The 18,342-nt window shown below is 46.9% G+C and overlaps 1 protein-coding gene across 1 annotated transcript in view; it reads right to left on the reverse strand.

Moving 5' to 3' along the window:
• galt (galactose-1-phosphate uridylyltransferase) overlaps positions 1 to 18,342 on the reverse strand; it is a gene marked incomplete at both ends in the record, with an annotated part of 52,855 nt that overhangs the window by 4,790 nt on the left and 29,723 nt on the right. The window contains 2 exons of the mRNA XM_084460145.1: positions 9,703 to 9,786; positions 11,142 to 11,274. Coding sequence (XP_084316271.1) covers positions 9,703 to 9,786; positions 11,142 to 11,274 — 217 coding nt within the window. The remainder of the gene's footprint in view (positions 1 to 9,702; positions 9,787 to 11,141; positions 11,275 to 18,342) is intronic.

Raw genomic sequence — 18,342 nt, forward strand, 5'->3', positions numbered from 1 at the left:
TGTGATATGTGAGTCAGAGGAGGCTCGTCCATTGAGGTAGAGGAGGACAGTCCTCCTCAGTTTTTGGAGAGAAGAGAGGGATTGAAATATAAATATATGCATTTATTTATTTATAATTAATATTTAATATTATCTCAGTTTTGTTCATAAAGCAGGTTTTCCCTATGGATAAAAACCCATTATTGAAATTCTAAAGCTCCAACAGTGACATGTATAACCTGCAGCTGGAGGACCCATAGATATCTATGGAAGGAGGAATGCCTCTCTTGGGCGTGTCCCTTAGGGGTCTATCAATGTGATGACATTTTTTCATGCTAATTTGTGATTGGCCAAAAGGCTGAAAAATTACCGCAAGGGAGGACAGTACTCTGAACAGGATTTAATGATTGACATTTTGTTAGTACACGTCTACATGCACAAGCAGTACTGAAGAGCTCAACACCTTTTTCCAGAAAGTGAGGTTACCAACCCTTTCGCAACAGGAAAAAGATGGAAGCTCCTATAACAGAAGCTGAAGTGAGAACTGCTATTATGTGCATGAAAACTGGGAAGTCCCCTGGTGTAGACGGCTTCCCAGCGGAATACTATCAGAAATATGTAGATATTCTCTGTCCAATATTGACAGAAGTTCTCCAAGAAGCATGGCAATATGGATCACTCCCAGACCGTTTTAATGAGGACATAATATCACTTATACCAAAGAAAGACAAAAATCTCACAGACCCGGCTAACTACAGACCTATAAACTTAATAAATGTGGACTGTAAAATACTGTCCAAAGTATTAGCGCGGTATTAGTATGAGGCTAGAAAAGGTTCTACCACAAATCATCCACAAAGACCAAGTGGAGTTTATAAAAAAAATAGATCTTCAACGGATAACATGAGGAGACTACTACATCTAATGTGGATGAATATCACTCGATGCCCAGAAAGCTTTTGATAGAGTGGAATGGGCTGTTTTGTTCGCAGCAATGTCAAATTTAGAGTTTGGTGACGGCTTTTGTAAATGGATAAGAGTTCTTTATTCACACCCTAGGGCGGCAGTGATTACCAATGGGGTAATATCTTCATTCTTTAATATATCTAGATCAACCCGCCAAGGATGTAGTCTCAGTTCACAATCTTCCTCGAGCCTCTAGTCACACTGATTAGAGAGGAGACGAGAATGAAAGGAATTAACGCAGGCTGCAGGGAACACAAATTCTTTCTTTATGCTGATGACATCCTGGTACTGTGTCAAGATCCTGTCAACTCTGTAGCATTGTTGTTGGAAGTCATTGAAGCATATTCCAAAGTATCTGGTTACAAAATTAATTGGAGCAAATCAGACGCTATGCTAGTGTCTCAAACATGCTCCCCTAATCTATTATCTGCATTTGATTTGAAATGGTTCCCAAAAGGTATGAAATACTCAGGGATAGAACTGAACCCAGATATTAGGATAAATTATCACCACTAATATGGAAATGCTACTCAATAAAATTCAAGTTCTGGATCATTGGATTAAGTTATGTATGACTTTATGGGGGAAAGTGAACACAGTAAATATGGTTATAGCCCCGGCGATCAATTACGTAACTGGAATGATACCAATAAGTATTCCACAGCCATTACTATTAACATACAATAGTATGATAAAACCGTTCCTTTGGGATGGAAGGAAGCCGAGGATTCGTATGGACAAGTTGTGTCGGCCAACGAAGAGAGGTTTATCATTACCAAACATTCACCACTACAGTCTGTTCTTTGAGATGACTAAACTCGCCAGACACTGGAATGAATATAACCTAGATTTAGATTGGATCTTGATTGAACAGGAACCTTCCTCCCCATTTAAACCTATTGTGCCACTAGCACAAGTACCTCGAAAGGGAGGGAATACTATGATGAATCTGATTCTAGCTCATTCAACGAAAGTATGGCAAGAAATCCATAGAAAATTTCAGATCGCTCATAATAAGCAGAAGTACTCATTGTTAATGAAATTCAAGTATCACCAATGTGTCACCCCCCAATTTGTCTCTTTCTGTTTTCCTACTTGATTGATGTTTTCTGAGTTTCTCTCAGTTTATTGTTTTACAACCTTTCTTCCGTTCCCAGATAATTTGATCTGATATAAGTTTATCAAGACCGTTTGGTCTGTGACGTCACTCACATCCTCTGTATCTTAGCTTAAAACGCACTTGTTTTCACTGGCTTTTGAGGCCTGATAGCCTACATCCCCTGTCCTGTTTTGTGTCCTGTCCTTCTATTGTTCTGTGATTATGTGCACTTTATTCTGTTTTTTGTTTTAGTTTATTTTATATATTGTACAGCACTTCGGTGCAACTTCGGTTGATTTTAAACGTGCTTTATAAATAAAGTTGACCTTGACCTGTACCGTCCTATAAATGCTTCTCCCTGACTGAGTGTCAGCGCTCTGACTGACTGGAAACACTTCCTGTTTCAGAGTCCGCTTTGCAAAACGTATTTCAGGATAAATCTATTGTCTCTGTTTGAAACCAGCTTGAATCGACCACTCGCGTGCGATGCCTCTGGGAAACTCATCCCTGATCTCTCTGGGGGTGTGGGGGGGGGGTCTGATCTCTCTGGGGGTGTGTGGGGTATGATCTCTCTGGGGGGGGGGGTGGGGGTTGAGGGGTCTGATCTCTCTGGGGGTGTGTGTGGGGTTGAGGGGTCTGATCTCTCTGGGGGGTGTGTGGGGGGGTGAGGGGTCTGATCTCTCTGGGGGGTGTGTGGGGGGGTGAGGGGTCTGATCTCTCTGGGGGTGTGGGGGGGGGGGGGGGTGAGGGTTCTGATCTCTCTGGGGGTGTGTGGGGGTGTGAGGGGTCTGATCTCTCTGGGGGTGTGTGGGGGTGTGAGGGGTCTGATCTCTCTGGGGGTGTGTGGGGGTGTGAGGGGTCTGATCTCTCTGGGGGAGTGTGGGTATAATAAAATGGTGAATGGACTGCATGTACGTACTGTACCTCTTACTGTAGCTCTGTACTGTGGGCTCTGATCTCTCTCGGGGGAGAGGGGGTGAGGGTGCTGGTCTCTCTCGGGGGAGAGGGGGTGAGGGTGCTGATCTCTCTTGGGGGAGAGGGGGTGAGGGTGCTGATCTCTCTCGGGGGAGAGGGGGTGAGGGTGCTGATCTCTCTGGGGGGAGAGGGGGTGAGGGTGCTGATCTCTCTCGGGGGGGAGGGGGTGAGGGTGCTGATCTCTCTTGGGGATGAGGTTGACTAATCGGTGACTTGTCTCTCTCTGGATGGTTGGGGGCCACAGTCCAATCCTTCTCTTGGAGCGGGGCCACAATCTAGTCTCTCTCTCTGGGAAACTGGTATCTCTTCTCCCCAGAGTGGATTATGGAGCTGGTAGAAACAAATAAGGACACTTCCTCCAGGCCCAATTACAGTAGAGCACATTACTGAGAAGCAGTAGAGTGTGGAGGAGGAGAAATAACAGAGAGAAAAGAGAGGGAGACAGATTGAGAGAGAGAGAGAGAGAGAGAGAGAGAGAGAGAGAGAGAAAGAGAGAGAGAAAGAAAGAGAGTGAAAAACAGAGAGAAGACGATATATCTCGGTTATAGAGGGCAGTGGATGAACACAAATGGGAGTAAATTAATGGGTTAATGGTGAGAGCAGCCTAGCAGGAAGCATCAGGCCCTGTCCTGCTGTCTCAGTGTTTCTGGTGGAGGTGAACTCTGATAGGCTGAGGGAACAGCTAGTTTGACACACTGCTAATGACCACAACTCCTGCTACAGCAGAACCTGCACAGCTGTGTGGGTGTTGTGGGCAGCACGGCGGCTCAGTGGTTAGCACTGACGCCTCACAGCAAGAAGGTCCTGGGTTCGAATCCCGGTCGTTCCAGGTCCTTTCTGTGTGGAGTTTGCATGTTCTCCCCGTGCCTGCGTGGGTTCCCTCCGGGTACTCCAGCTTCCCCCACCATCATAAAGACATGCAACGTATGAATGTGAATGAATGTTGGTGGTGGTCGGAGGGGCCGTAGGCGCTGATTGGCCGCCACGCTTCTGTCAGTCTGCCCCAGGGCAGCTGTGGCTACAGATGTATCTTACCACCACCGGGATGACTGTGTCTGAATGAATACTGGACTCTGTAAAGCCATGAAGGGCGCTATATATATGTGTGTGTGTGTGGCAAGCCCTCTGTTTTGAGGCCCAAGCAACTGTGTTTCCACCCGCAAAACGAGCGGTGGATCTCGAAAGCCAACAAAATCCAGGCACATGCAGATAGAAACAACATGTGTAGTTTCTATGACGCAGTTAAGACCGTCTACTGTACGGCTCCAGGAACTGCTCCCTGGCCTCTGTCAGATCTGCAGGATCAGGGGCGCCCCGGTAGCTCACCAGGTGAGGCGCGCACCATATGAAAGCTAGTCCTTCGCGCGGCGGACCCGGGTTCGATTCCCGGCTCGGGTCCTGTGCCGCATGTCCTCCCTCTCTCTCTCCCACATTTCCTGTCTCTCTACACTGTCCTATAACATTAAAGTTGAAAAGCCCTAAAAAATATCTTAAAAGATCTGCAGGATCAGGCTCTGATGGTGGGCGGGGCACTTCAACACCCTGCTCAACCAGGCCGTCCGAGTGGGTCCATCTGTACTCGGAGAGCTCCCTGACCAACCCACCTTGTCCGATCTAGACCCCCCCCAACCTTCAAAGAAATCCTGCATGCAATCAGAACCCTGAAAAATAATAACCCCCCTTGGACCCGACAGCATCCCCACTGAAATCCTTAAGGAAGGAGGCTACTTGTGCACACGGACACTGCACCTCTACATCCTAGAGGTGGAGACGAGAGTGTGTCCCCCAACAGTGGAAAGATGGCCATCTATAACCAGGCCAGGTCAAGCCTGGCTTATGTGCGTTGGCTTTGATTTGTTTTGTTAGATGACACAGGTTTTTTTGGGGGGGTTTGTGCAATGTTTTTGCAATAAAAGTCCTGCAATTAAGGGATCATGTCCATGAGAGTTTAGTTTTAAGAAATAAAGGCCTGCCTCCGATAAAAGCCTGGGGCTCTCTGCAGCTCAGTAAATAAAGGCCCCGGACACTATTAGAGCATTTATGGTAATTTAGTCCTGATGAATTTCAATCGGGCGTTTGTGAGGCATCTGTGCCTTCCGCATAGATCGCCAACACCTAGCATCAACTCGTATGTTGTCACCTGCTCCGTCCGAAATCCAAATCTCACGAATATATCCGTTTGTGTAAAATAGCTCTCCTCCCTCCTCTCTCCCTGCTCCTCTCCTCCCTGCTCTCTCCCCCTCTCCTCCCTCCTCTCTCCTCCCTCCTCTCTCCTCTCTCCCTGCTCCTCTCCTCCCTCCTCTCCTCCCTGCTCCTCTCCTCCCTCCTCTCTCCCTGCTCCTCTCCTCCCTCCTCTCCTCCCTCCTCTCTCCTCCCTCCTCTCTCCCTGTTCCTCTTCTCCTCTCTCCCTGCTCCTCTCCTCCCTCCTCTCTCCCTGCTCCTCTCCTCCCTCCTCTCTCCCTGCTCCTCTCCTCCCTCCCTGCTCCTCTCCTCCCTCCTCTCTCCCTGCTCCTCTCCTCCCTCCTCTCTCCCTGCTCCTCTCCTCTCTCCCTGCTCCTCTCCTCCCTCCTCTCTCCTCCCTCCTCTTTCCCTCCTCCTCTCCTCTTCTCCTCCCCCTCCTCTCCTCCCTCCTCTCTCCTCCCTCCTCTCTCCCTCCTCTCCTCCCTCCTCTCTCCCTGCTCCTCTCCTCCCTCCTCTCTCCCTGCTCCTCTCCTCCCTCCTCTCCTCCCTCCTCTCTCCCTCCTCTCTCCCTGCTCCTCTCCTCCCTCCTCTCCTCCCTCCTCCTCTCCTCCCTCCTCTCCTCCCTCCTCTCTCCCTGCTCCTCTCCTCCCTTCTCTCTCCTCCCTCCTCTCCTCCCTCCTCTCCTCCCTCCTCTCCCCCTGCTCCTCTCCTCTTCTCCTCTCTCCCTGCTCCTCTCCTCCCTCCTCTCTCCTCCCTCCTCTCCTCCCTCCTCTCCTCCCTCCTCTCTCCTCTCTCCCTGCTCCTCTCCTCCCTCCTCCCTCCCTGCTCCTCTCCTCTTCTCCTCTCTCCCTACTCCTCTCCTCTTCTCCTCTCTCCCTACTCCTCTCCTCCATCCTCTCTCCTCCCTCCTCTCTCCTCCCTCCTCTCCTCTCCTCCCTCCTCTCTCCCTGCTCCTCTCCTCCCTCCTCTCTCCTCTTCTCCTCCCTCCTCTCTCCCTGCTCCTCTCCTCCCTCCTCTCTCCCTGCTCCTCTCCTCCCTCCTCTCTCCCTGCTCCTCTCCTCCCTCCTCTCTCCCTGCTCCTCTCCTCCCTCCTCTCTCCTCTTCTCCTCCCTCCTCTCTCCTCCCTCCTCTCTCCCTGCTCCTCTCCTCCCTCCTCTCCTCCCTCCTCTCTCCTCCCTCCTCTCATCCCTCCTCTCATCCCTCCTCTCTCCCTGCTCCTCTCCTCCCTCCTCTCTCCCTGCTCCTCTCCTCTTCTCCTCTCTCTCTCCTCCTCTCCTCCCTCCTCTCTCCCTGCTCCTCTCCTCCCTCCTCTCTCCCTGCTCCTCTCCTCCCTCCTCTCTCTCTCCTCCTCTCCTCCCTCCTCTCTCTCTCCTCCTCTCCTCCCTCCTCTCTCCCTGCTCCTCTCCTCCCTCCTCTCTCCCTGCTCCTCTCCTCCCTCCTCTCTCTCTCCTCCTCTCCTCCCTCCTCTCTCTCTCCTCCTCTCATCCCTCCTCTCTCCCTACTCCTCTCCTCCTCTCCTCCCTCCTCTCTCCCTGCTCCTCTCCTCCCTCCTCTCCTCTCTCCTCCTCTCCTCCCTCCTCTCTCCCTGCTCTCTCCTCCCTCCTCTCTCCCTGCTCTCTCCTCCCTCCTCTCTCCCTGCTCCTCTCCTCCCTCCTCTCTCCCTGCTCCTCTCCTCCCTCCTCTCCTCCCTCCTCTCCTCCCTCCCTGCTCCTCTCTCCCTGCTCCTCTCCTCCCTCCTCTCTCTCTGCTCTTCTCCTCCCTCCTCTCTCCTCTTCTCCTCCCTCCTCTCTCCCTGCTCCTCTCTCCTCTTCTCCTCCCCCTCCACTCCTCTCATCTATCTTCGATCCAGAATGTCATTACCATATCACTTCCTGTGTTCGTGCAGGGCTGCCAGCATGTGTTTATATCAGTGATTATAGATCAGGTGATTGATGAGGCAAAGAGGAGCCAATCATACAACACTGACTCTGGTCAGTAACCCAGCCTGGTCTGGTCAGTTAACCAGCCTGGTCTGGTCAGTAACCCAGCCTGGTCTGGTCAGTAACCCAGCCTGGTCTGGTCAGTAACCCAGCCTGGTCAGGTCAGTAACCCAGCCTGGTCAGGTCAGTAACCCAGCCTGGTCTGGTCAGTAACCCAGCCTGGTCTGGTCAGTAACCCAGCCTGGTCTGGTCAGTCACCCAGACTCCTGGTCCGATGTATGCATGGAACAGATGACTGATATGTGTGTGTGTGTGTGTGTGTGTGTGTGTGTGTGTGTGTGTGTGTGTGTGTGTGCGCGCGTGTCTGTGCGTGTTGTGTGTGTGTGTGTGTGTGTGTGTGTGTGTGTGTGTGTGTGTGTGTGTGTGTGTGTGTGTGTGTGTGTTGTGTGTGTGTGTGTGTGCATGGACCAGATCACTGATATAATCACCAGGGTTATTATCTTTAATAAGGCCCAGAGAGGAGGCAGTTAAACTAATGAGGGTCTGTAGGAGAAAATGTTCTCCTTTTGTCTCTTCCTCCCTCTCTCTATCCCTCCCTCTCTCTCTCTCTCCCTCCATCTCTATCTATCTCCCTCTCTCTCCCCCATCTCTCTCCCTCCCTCTCTCTCTCTCTCTTCCACTCTCTCTCTCCTCCCTCTCTCTATCTCTCTCTCCTTCTCGCTCTCAGTTATTGAACTGTAAATGATGGATGGATCAATTAATCACTGCTCCTAATGGTACGTGTGTGTGTGTGTGTGTGTGTGTGTGTGTGTGTGTGTGTGTGTGTGTGTGTGTGTGTGTGTGTGTGTGCGTGTGTGTGTGTGTGTGTGTTGGGGGGGAGGGTGACAGACTGTGTGTGTGTAGGAGAGAGAAAGAGAGAGAGAAAGAGAGAGAGAGATCCTAAAGAAGTGGACAAAGCCATGCTGTGTTGGTCTAATCAGACCAAAGCAACGTTCACACTAATACTGTATGCAGACCTGCAAACTCTGAGTAGTGAAAAAGGTGACACGGTGCACAACTGTGTTCAGGTAGGGGGGTCTGGGAGCATCCTCCCCCAGAACTAAATTTTAGTGATTTTAATATGCAAATGAAGCTTTCTGGAGCGTTTTGAAACTATAATTTCAGTGTGTGCATAGATACACGGCTCATGTTAGGCACATAGTATATCCATCCCATATTATACATCTAGATATATCCCTCAGAAGTATGAACAAAAATAGGTGCAGGTATAAAGCCAAAGTTAATCAGAGAACTTACCGCTCTCTTAGGCAGGGATCTGATTATGAATTTTAATAGAGCGACGCGTTTCGCATGTTGCTTCGTCAGGCTCATACAAAGCACAGGAAATGCATGGTATATATATAGGTTACATCACTCAGATAATCAATTAGTCAATTATCAATTAGTCAATCATCAATCATTACAATTTCATCCATTTGAGAAAAGATAATGGACTTCAAGAAATATAGGGATACCTAACCCCACACTCACTACATCTACTGTAGCAAATTGGTAGAAAGTGATTTGACCAAACTGATGAAAAATAAGGGTTTCCGAGAACACTCAAAACATCAGCTATATGGAAAGAAAAGACCTTTCTGAACTGTGTTCGAATTCTAAGCTAATTATTAAGAGGGCAGACAAAGGTGTTTCCATTGTCATCCAAAACACATGTAACTATGTGGCTGAAGCTAAAAAGCAATTAAGCAATGAAATATCAGCCATTACCAGCAGACCCTCGTTTGACTCACCGAGATAACTTTGGTGTAATTCGGAGGCCTGTAGGAGAAATGTAAAATCCAGCGCGAGCCAAGTATATCCATGTAATGGCGGCGGACGGGGCACTGAGAATGCAGCTTCTAAAAAATCTATTTTGTGCCGCGAAACGGTTGTTTTCATCAATCTGTCTTTATGAATCGCTAGTTGTGCTTGCATAGAGCGTAGGCCTGTTGTGGTTTTTCACATGCCTCTGTAATATGATCTTTAGAAACGTCTTTAGAAACGAAATAGCTTCCTCACTTGCTCCAGCACGCATGCGCACAGCGCGCAAGCGTTGCTCCAGCACGCTGTGCGCATGCGTGCTGGAGCAAGTGAGGAAGCTATTTCGTTTCTAAAGACGTCTTATAATATGCCGTAAATAAGGTCCAGGTTGTTAAGATTCTGACATCGAGACAAGGTTTGAGCGACGTTAAGACTCTGACACTGCAGTGACGTTGGAGCGACGAGTCAACTTCAGCTGGTGATGTTAAGTACCCAGGGGTGATGGTTAGGAGTATCCGTCTGTGTGAGACTCTGATGAGGACAGGACTGGCGTGAGTGCTGAAGACACGCCCCCCTGTCCTCCCTCCAGCGCTCGCCAAGACAACAAGACATCTGGCAAGACCCATGCCACTCCTCCCCCTCCCTCTCTCTCTCTCCTCACCGCTCATCCACATCACCAACCCAAAAAAACTCCAGTTGATGCATTTCTCCATCTGTGTGGTGTGTGTGTGTGTGTGTGTGTGTGTGTGTGTGTGTGTGTGTGTGTGTGTGTGTGTGTCCTACCATGCCAGCCCATGGAGTAAGGGAAGGAGACCTCAAAGAGGTTGTCATATTTTGTCAGGAGTCTTTTCATGGTGTCAGCCAGGCCTGTGAGAGACAGAGAATAGGAGAGTGAGATAGCAGTGCTGTTTCACGCCCGTCTTACATTCATTCTGCCGCCACTGTCAAGCAATACAACATTCTGCTGTCACTGTCAAGTAATACAACACTGTAATGAATACCCCCTACCAACACACACACAAATACATACACACACACACACACACACACACAGAGGAAAAAGACCACACAGCAGAGGTAGAATAGTCAGCTTTCTCTATCAACTGTAAAATGGAAACTTAATTCCTCAAATGAACCTCCTGTCATGTTTGGAGTAGATTAAATGAACCTCCTGTCATGTTTGGAGTAGATTAAATGAACCTCCTGTCATGTTTGGAGTAGATTAAATGAACCTCTTGTCATGTTTGGAGTAGATTAAATGAACCTCCTTCCTACATGTTTGGAGTAGATTAAATGAACCTCCTTTCATGTTTGGAGTAGATTAAATGAACCTCCTGTCATGTTTGGAGTAGATGAAATGAACCTCCTGTCATGTTTGGAGTAGATTAAATGAACCTCCTTCCTACATGTTTGGAGTAGATTAAATGAACCTCCTGTCATGTTTGGAGTAGATTAAATGAACCTCCTTCCTACATGTTTGGAGTAGATTAAATGAACCTCCTGTCATGTTTGGAGTAGATTAAATGAACCTCCTTCCTACATGTTTGGAGTAGATTAAATGAACCTCCTGTCATGTTTGGAGTAGATTAAATGAACCTCCTGTCATGTTTGGAGTAGATTAAATGAACCTCCTGCCTCCATGTTTGGAGTAGATTAAATGTGTCCATCAAGGTTAAAATTGTAATCCCAACAAACGCAGCAAACATTACTGGTCACAAACAACAGCTGCCTGTGTGATTTAAACACCAATAAACACCACTGACACCTGTAGGAGAGAGGGAGAGCAGGAGGAGGAGAGGAGAGGTGGAGGAGGAGAGGAGAGGTGGAGGAGGAGAGCAGGAGAGGTGAGATGCATATTTATCCTGACAGCATGTGACTCCTCACCATAGTGGCAGACTAGACAGACCTGACAGGCTAGAGGTAGTCAACAACATGGTGGGAAGGGGTGTGTGTGTGTGTGTGTGTGTGTGTGTGTGTGTGTGTGTGTGTGTGTGTGTGTGTGTGTGTGTGTGTGTATGTGTGTGTGTGTGTGTGTGCTGTAGAAGATTTTTAACCGATCTAGTCAAAAAGGATTTGCCAAGATTCGCTCAAACAGGTTAAGTCTGGTTTATTGAGAAAACATACGAGCGCCAGGACTTCAGGACATGTGTGTGTGTGTGTGTAGGTGTGTGCGTGTGTGTGTAGGTGTGTGCGTGTGTGTGTTGGGGGGGCATGACCCTCACCCTCTCTCTCCTGGGCCGTTAGGTCGGTCAGCCGTAGAACATGTCTCCGTGGCAACAGCAGCGTCTGGAAAGGCCAGGTGGCCCAGTATGGAACAACAACTAACCAATCAGCACTCTCCACCACCACACGCTCCTGAAGAGAGGGAGAGAGAAAGAGAGTGACAGAGAGAGAGAGAGACAGAGAGAGAGACGTATTTTAGCTGCAAAATATGTTGACTGTTGTCATACATTAAGAGAAACAAGGTCTGTAGCAAACATTTCTGAGTGACTACATCCATAAAATATAATATAATATACACATATATATACATATGTGTAACAGAGACCTTTATATATATATATATATATATATATATATATATATATATATATATGGCAGAATAATGGCAGCAAAGGCAGATCACCATGACTGAAGCAGTAGCAGCGAAGACTGTGGCAAGCGCTGAAAGAATCAAGGTGAGTTTTACCATCATTTTCCATTAGCCGTCATGCTAACGGCATGTTAAACTCCATTGGTTTGTGCTAAATGTTAGCTTGCAGCTATCTCTAAACTTTAGCGCTAAACTTTAGCTTGCAGCTAACGTTAGCGAGCTGCAATGCTAGTTTGCAGCTAGTGGCTAGCTAGTCTCGGAGCCAGACTCTCTACGGAGAAGAGACTGTTGTCTGGACCGGAAGTGGACTTGTCTGGCCCGTGAGACTAGTGGCTAGCTAAAGTAGGAGCCTCTCCATGAACACACACCCCTACAAAAGACACAGGAGGGGAGATACTGTGTGTGTGTGTGTGTGTGTGTGTGTGTGTGTGTGTGTGTGTGTGTGTGTGTGTGTGTGTGTGTGTGTGTGTGTGTGTGTGTGTGTATGTGTGTGTGAATGAATCTGTGAGCGGTCTGGGCGCTGGTCCATAAGCATTTTTTTTTAAATGATAGATTAGATAAGATTAGATAGAAGATGGATAGATAGATAGATGGATATGTAGATAGATACTTTACTATTAATCATAGCTACTTTACCATTAATCAAGCATTTTTTATACTTGCACCTCACCCTTTGGCTAAGGGTTCGCTTATTAGTGTCTATGCCTACTGTACCTTTCTACTGTGTAAGAAATCCTAGGGGAAACACTGCACAGTGATATTATATTTTATCTAATTATTAATTATTGTTATTTTTCAAATTTGTGAAGATTGGGTACGCACCTGCACAGCAGTCAACATACCCCTTTCCAAGAGTGAGAATTAGTGAGGCAGTTTAATTTCTTGTTCAGAAATTTCAGGAATGTTAAAGGTACCCCGAGGAGTTTATTTTTGGTTACAATAAGTTATCTCATTTTAATGTGGGTGAATTTACATTACCCACACTTGTTTATGTGTCCATTTTCGACAAATGTCGTTCCTTGTATGTAGTTTATTTTTAGATGATTATTTCGTGGTCGGGTCGTCCAGAACTTCCTTGGAATGAGAAAACGATTTACTGCAGTAGCCTACGGCGCCGACAAGACGAAGAATAATTTAAATATGACCGTTATATATTGTCAAAAGTAACGTTACTAGTAAGACGTATGTAATTACCTCATCAGTAGCCATCGTTCCGTCTTCAAAACACTCGGTTCAGGTAGCTAAGGTTTATGACAGTGCGCGGGGAGGCTCATGAGAAATGTCTTTTTGGGCGGAAAATACTTCCGCTTCCCGTAACTCCTCTTAGGGCCTTTAAGGAAAATGTAAAAAAAAAAAAGAAAAGAAATTGGGACTTTAAAATGTTTCTAATTGTTTTTGTATCATGTATTCTGCTTAAAATCACCCAAAATTGAGCACATATGACTTTGTATTGCTTTATATTAAATTAACATGAAAAAAGGGCTTTGCAAATTTTCAGAAAAGCAACAGCAAAATCAAGCTTTTTGGCCACAGAAATCCCCCCAAAATATCGCGAAATCCAGGAGGGACTGGTATATACTGTACATGTTCTGTGTAGTGTACTGTATATACTGTACGTGTTCAGAATGTCGAAGACGTTGCTGGAAATGTGAACATGTGTGTCAATAAAGCTCAATGGACTGAACTGAACGAGAGAGATGATTCTATGGATGCGCTGAGCAATTACAGACACTCACTCACTCACTCTCAGACACACACACACACATGCGCATGCACACGCACACAGACGCACGCAACACTGAGCAGTTACAGCTGCTTAACTTAACTATCCATGTAGGAGAGTAATTGCAGCTGCCAAGGACACAAGCCTCTTTCTTTTTTGAGGGTCCTTCCTAACATTCGTCCTTATTTTTAATTGTATCTCTCTCTCTGTCCCTCCCCCATACCCCGTCTTGTCCTCTCCCCCGCTTCCCAATCTTCTCTCCCTTCCTCTCCTCTCACCCCCCTCCTTCTCCTTCCTCTCTACTCCTCTCTTCATGGTTTGGATTCGCTGCCCATCTTTCACCACAGGCTCAAAACTCACCTCTTCAAGAAGTACTACCAGCATCCTCCCTCTTAAGCACCAATTGCATTTTTAATTTGCTACTCTTGCACTAGATTATGCTCTTAGAAAGGAGATGCACTTGTGAGTTCTGGCGAGTAGTAGTACACCGACTACCTAGGTTAAATGCAATTACTTTAAGTTGCTTTGGATAAAAAAGTGTCTGCTAAGTGACTGTAATCGAATGTAACCCAGAGAGAACTAAGAAACAACATCTACTGATCAATGTAGGGTGGATCAGGATTGGACAGGATTAGGTTAACCCTTTTAACCCTGAAAATATAGTGAAACATTTCAAATATTAATAAGATTTTCCCTATAATACTAGAAAGCGCAGTTTCTCAGCTTTCAGCAAGTGTTGGAGTGAGGAATTTTTTAGATTTGTTAGATATTTTTTAAATATTATTAAATATTTGTTAGATATTTTTTAAATGTTGCCGGTGACGTGGTCGTATTAAAAGGGTTAATGAGCATGAGGAGGAACATGCAGTCCTGATGTGATGTCCAGAGTGGCAGTAACGAGGTGATCAGCTGACCCGGCCAGGACCGTGTCTGATCTGACCCGATAATAACACTGCATTAGCAGACTGAGCTAGCATTAGCAGACCTGGAGACCCAGGCAGGCGTGTTTGTCTGTGTGAGAGAGTGTAAGTGTGTGTGTGTGTGTGTGTGTGTGTGTGTGTGTGTATGTGTGACAGTGTGTGTGTGTGTGTGTGTGTGGGGGGGGGTGACTTTTAGAACGCTGCTGGGTCTCAGATCAACAAAGACACTCGCTGTCACTCATCCCAGCAGGACAGACCATAATGTACTCGGTCTTTCTAATAGCTACGGTTGCTAGGCGACATCACACTACATCCCAGCCCATCAGCCCCCCTCCCCGTTCACCCCGGGAACCAATCAAGCGACTGATCAGTTACAAACTTTCTCTGCCGGCTCCAACACACCAACAACATGGCCGTATCAGGACTGTTGAACAGCACTGAGGATCTATAGAAGCTCCAGGGTCTATATGTAGTAAAGGTGGTTTAGATATACAGGGTCTATATGTAGTAAAGGTGGTTTAGATATACAGGGTATATAGATATATATGTAGTAGCGTAGTAGTGTACATTGAAGTAGCTCCAATCTTCCAATCCAGTCTGCTCCACGTACGTTTGTTATCATATTTTTTTCCCCCATCATTACAGCGAGCGAGTGGATAATTATGGGAAGTGTGGTTCTTAAAACGCAGTGCTGATTTCTTCATGAAAGAGGGGCCAAGAGATCTCATGAAGCTTTAAATACACTTGTAAATAAATAAAAATAAAACATGTTGCAATGTTACTGGTCTCATTTATCTTATCATTTCACACTTGCTTCGGCAATGTAAACACGATTCCCATGCCTATAAATCCCCTTGGAACTGAACTGAGATGATGGAGAAGAGAGAGAGAGAGAGAGAGAGAGAGAGAGAATCAAGAGAGATTAGAGTTATATCTCTCTATAACACTGTCTCAGTTATCACATCTCTATAATACTGCCTCCAGTTATCACATCTCTCTATAATACTACCTCCAGTTATCACATCTCTATAACACTGTCTCCAGTTATCACGTCTCTATAACACTTCCTCCAGTTATCACATCTCTATAACACTGCCTCCAGGTATCACATCTCTATAACACTGCCTCCCGTTATCACATCTCTATAATACTGCCTCCCGTTATCACATCTCTATAATACTGCCTCCAGTTATCACATCTCTATAATACTGCCTCCAGGTATCACATCTCTATAACACTGCCTCCAGTTATCACATCTCTATAACGCTGCCTCCAGTTATCACATCTCTATAACGCTGCCTCCAGTTATCATATCTCTATAACACTGCCTCCAGTTATCACATCTCTATAACACTGCCTCCAGTTATCACAACTCTATAACAGTCTCCAGTTATCACATCTCTATAACACTGCCTCCAGTTATCACATCTCTATAACACTGCCTCCAGTTATCACATCTCTATAACACTGCCTCCAGTTATCACATCTCTATAACAGTCTCCAGTTATCACATCTCTATAACAGTCTCCAGTTATCACATCTCTATAACAGTCTCCAGTTATCACATCTCTATAACACTGCCTCCAGTTATCACATCTCTCTATAATACTGCCTCCAGTTATCACATCTCTATAATACTGTCTCCAGTTATCACATCTATATCACCTCCAGCTATCACATCTCTCTTTAAAATGCTGCCTCCAGTTATCACATCTCTATAATACTGTCTCCAGTTATCACATCTCTATAACACTGCCTCCAGTTATCACATCTCTATAACACTGCCTCCAGTTATCACATCTCTATCACCTCCAGTTATCACATCTCTATAATACTGCCTCCAGTTATCACATCTCTCTATAATACTGTCTCCAGTTATCACATCTCTATAACACTGCCTCCAGTTATCACATCTCTATAACACTGTCTCCAGTTATCACATCTCTCTATAATACAGACTCCAGCTGCTGTCAAATCTCGATCACCTCCAGTTATCACATCTCTATAACGACCAGCTACTGTATCACATCTAACCTTTATTTTACCAGGTGAGTCTCATTGATATTAATGGTCTTGTTTACAAGGGAGATCAGGCCAAAATAGCAGCTTAAAAAATAGAATACAATAGAATAGAAAGCCTTTATTGTCGTTATACAATGTACAACGAGATGAAATCTGCTCGAAAAGTTATGAACAGAAACGACAATAAAAACAACAATAAAGCAACAAGGGAATATATAATAAATGTGAATAATACAGGGGTGTCACCACGCTTCAGCTGTAGCACGCTGACCGGTGCTTCTCAGGGGCGGGACTTCAGTGGCACCAAGTAGGGGGAGGAGTCGCTGGAGCACTCGGCTATAAGAGCCTTTTATTAAGGCGCAGTAAAGGCTTACAACGTTTCCATGTCGGTACATCTTCATAAGGCGCTGCACTTTAATAAAAGGCTCTAATAGCCGAGTGCTCCAGCGACTCCTCTCTCTACTCGATACAATAAAAGTGTTCAGGGTTACAGAATGTACAGATTCACCTGTGGACGTTGACACGTACCAACCGAATCATTTATCATTGAGCTTGTAAGAGCTTTAAAAACAGGCAGAGAGACCAAGTGCCTTAGTCTTTTTGAAGGCTGTTCCAAGTTTATGGAGCAGAGGACATAAACGCCGTCTTTCCCAGTTCTGTCCTTGCACTTGGCACAGATAACAGGATCACAACTTAGGTATAGGTACTGCATTTGTAACGCGCACCCCATCCAGTTGTTACACTGGCCCGGAGCGCCATTCACACACCAATGGCGGCAGCTGCCATGCAAGGCGCTTGCCTGCTCATTGGGAGCAATTTGGGGTTCAGTGTCTTGCCCAAGGACACTTCCGACAGGTAGTCAGGAGGAGCCGGGATTCGAACCACCGACCATACGATCACTGAACGACCCGCTCTACCAACTGAGCTATACCGCCGCCCCCTCTGTGATCTGACTACAGTACAACGACCGATAGATCTCTGTGCAATCCCAGAGCAGATGTAGGATGGGCGTTTACCCAGTAGGCTTTATAAATGAACAGGTACCAATGACTGAGACTCAACACCCAGCCCTGGAGTAGTGTACTGTACAGTGATGAGTTAGCGCTTTACAATCTGTGATAAATCACAGTGCACTATGCTGTATCTAATGCACATGTGATGGGAAGGTGCATTCAGGTACAACAGATCACCTTAATGAAGAACCGGTAAAAAGGTAGCAGAGACCAGTCTTCATGTGGCGTCGAAGGAGAAACAGGACTTGTTGTCTGAATCTGCAGACCTGCTCTATTTAAACCCCCACATCACAATGATCACACACACGGCAACATACATACACACCTCCCAAATCACACACACACCTCCCAAAACACACACACACCTCCCAAAACACACACACACCTCCCAAAACACACACACACCTCCCAAAACACACACACGCACACACACACACACTCACATGGTCAAGGCTTGTGCTGGACTCACTGTATCATTAATAAGTGAGCAGTGATGCAGAGAGGGCTGGTGGGTTACGATTCCCCCCCCCAAAACTCCTCCTCTCCCCCCTCCTCTCCTCCCCCCTTCTCTCCCCCCTCCTCTCCTCCTCCCCCCCCCCCAACTCCTCCTCTCCCCCCTCCTCTCCTCCTCTCCCCCCTCCCCTCCCTTCCTCCACTACCCCCCCCCTTCCCACTCACCTCCTACAGCCCTTTCATAGCAGTGACAGATCTGTCTCATTCCCACGCTGGGGGGGACAAAAACACTCCCAGCATGACCACACACACACACACACACACACACACACACACACAATATCACAACCAGACAAACAGACACGGACGAGTCTGCAATCTCCTCCGATAAATTGAGGCCAAGATGTCTGTTTGTTTTTGCGTGTGTGTGTGTGTGCGTGTGTGTGTGTGTGTGTGCGTGTGTGTGTGTGCGTGCCATACGGCTGTTTGTCACCTGCTGAGGTGTGAAAGAGCTGCCATGGCGACAGCGGCAGGTGTCCCGGACGACAGCCAATCCCGTTGAGAGTGACCACACTGACCCCGCCCAGCAGCTGTCAATCAAACGCACCTTCAGCTACCATCTAGTAACGATCAAACATTCTGACTCGCCCAGACATCCTCCCAACCAGCAGCTAGTGAGTTGGTGTCTTTCTCTCTGTC

The sequence above is a fragment of the Borostomias antarcticus genome (assembly GCF_949987555.1).
Source record: "Borostomias antarcticus genome assembly, chromosome: 30".
NCBI lineage: Eukaryota > Metazoa > Chordata > Actinopteri > Stomiiformes > Stomiidae > Borostomias > Borostomias antarcticus.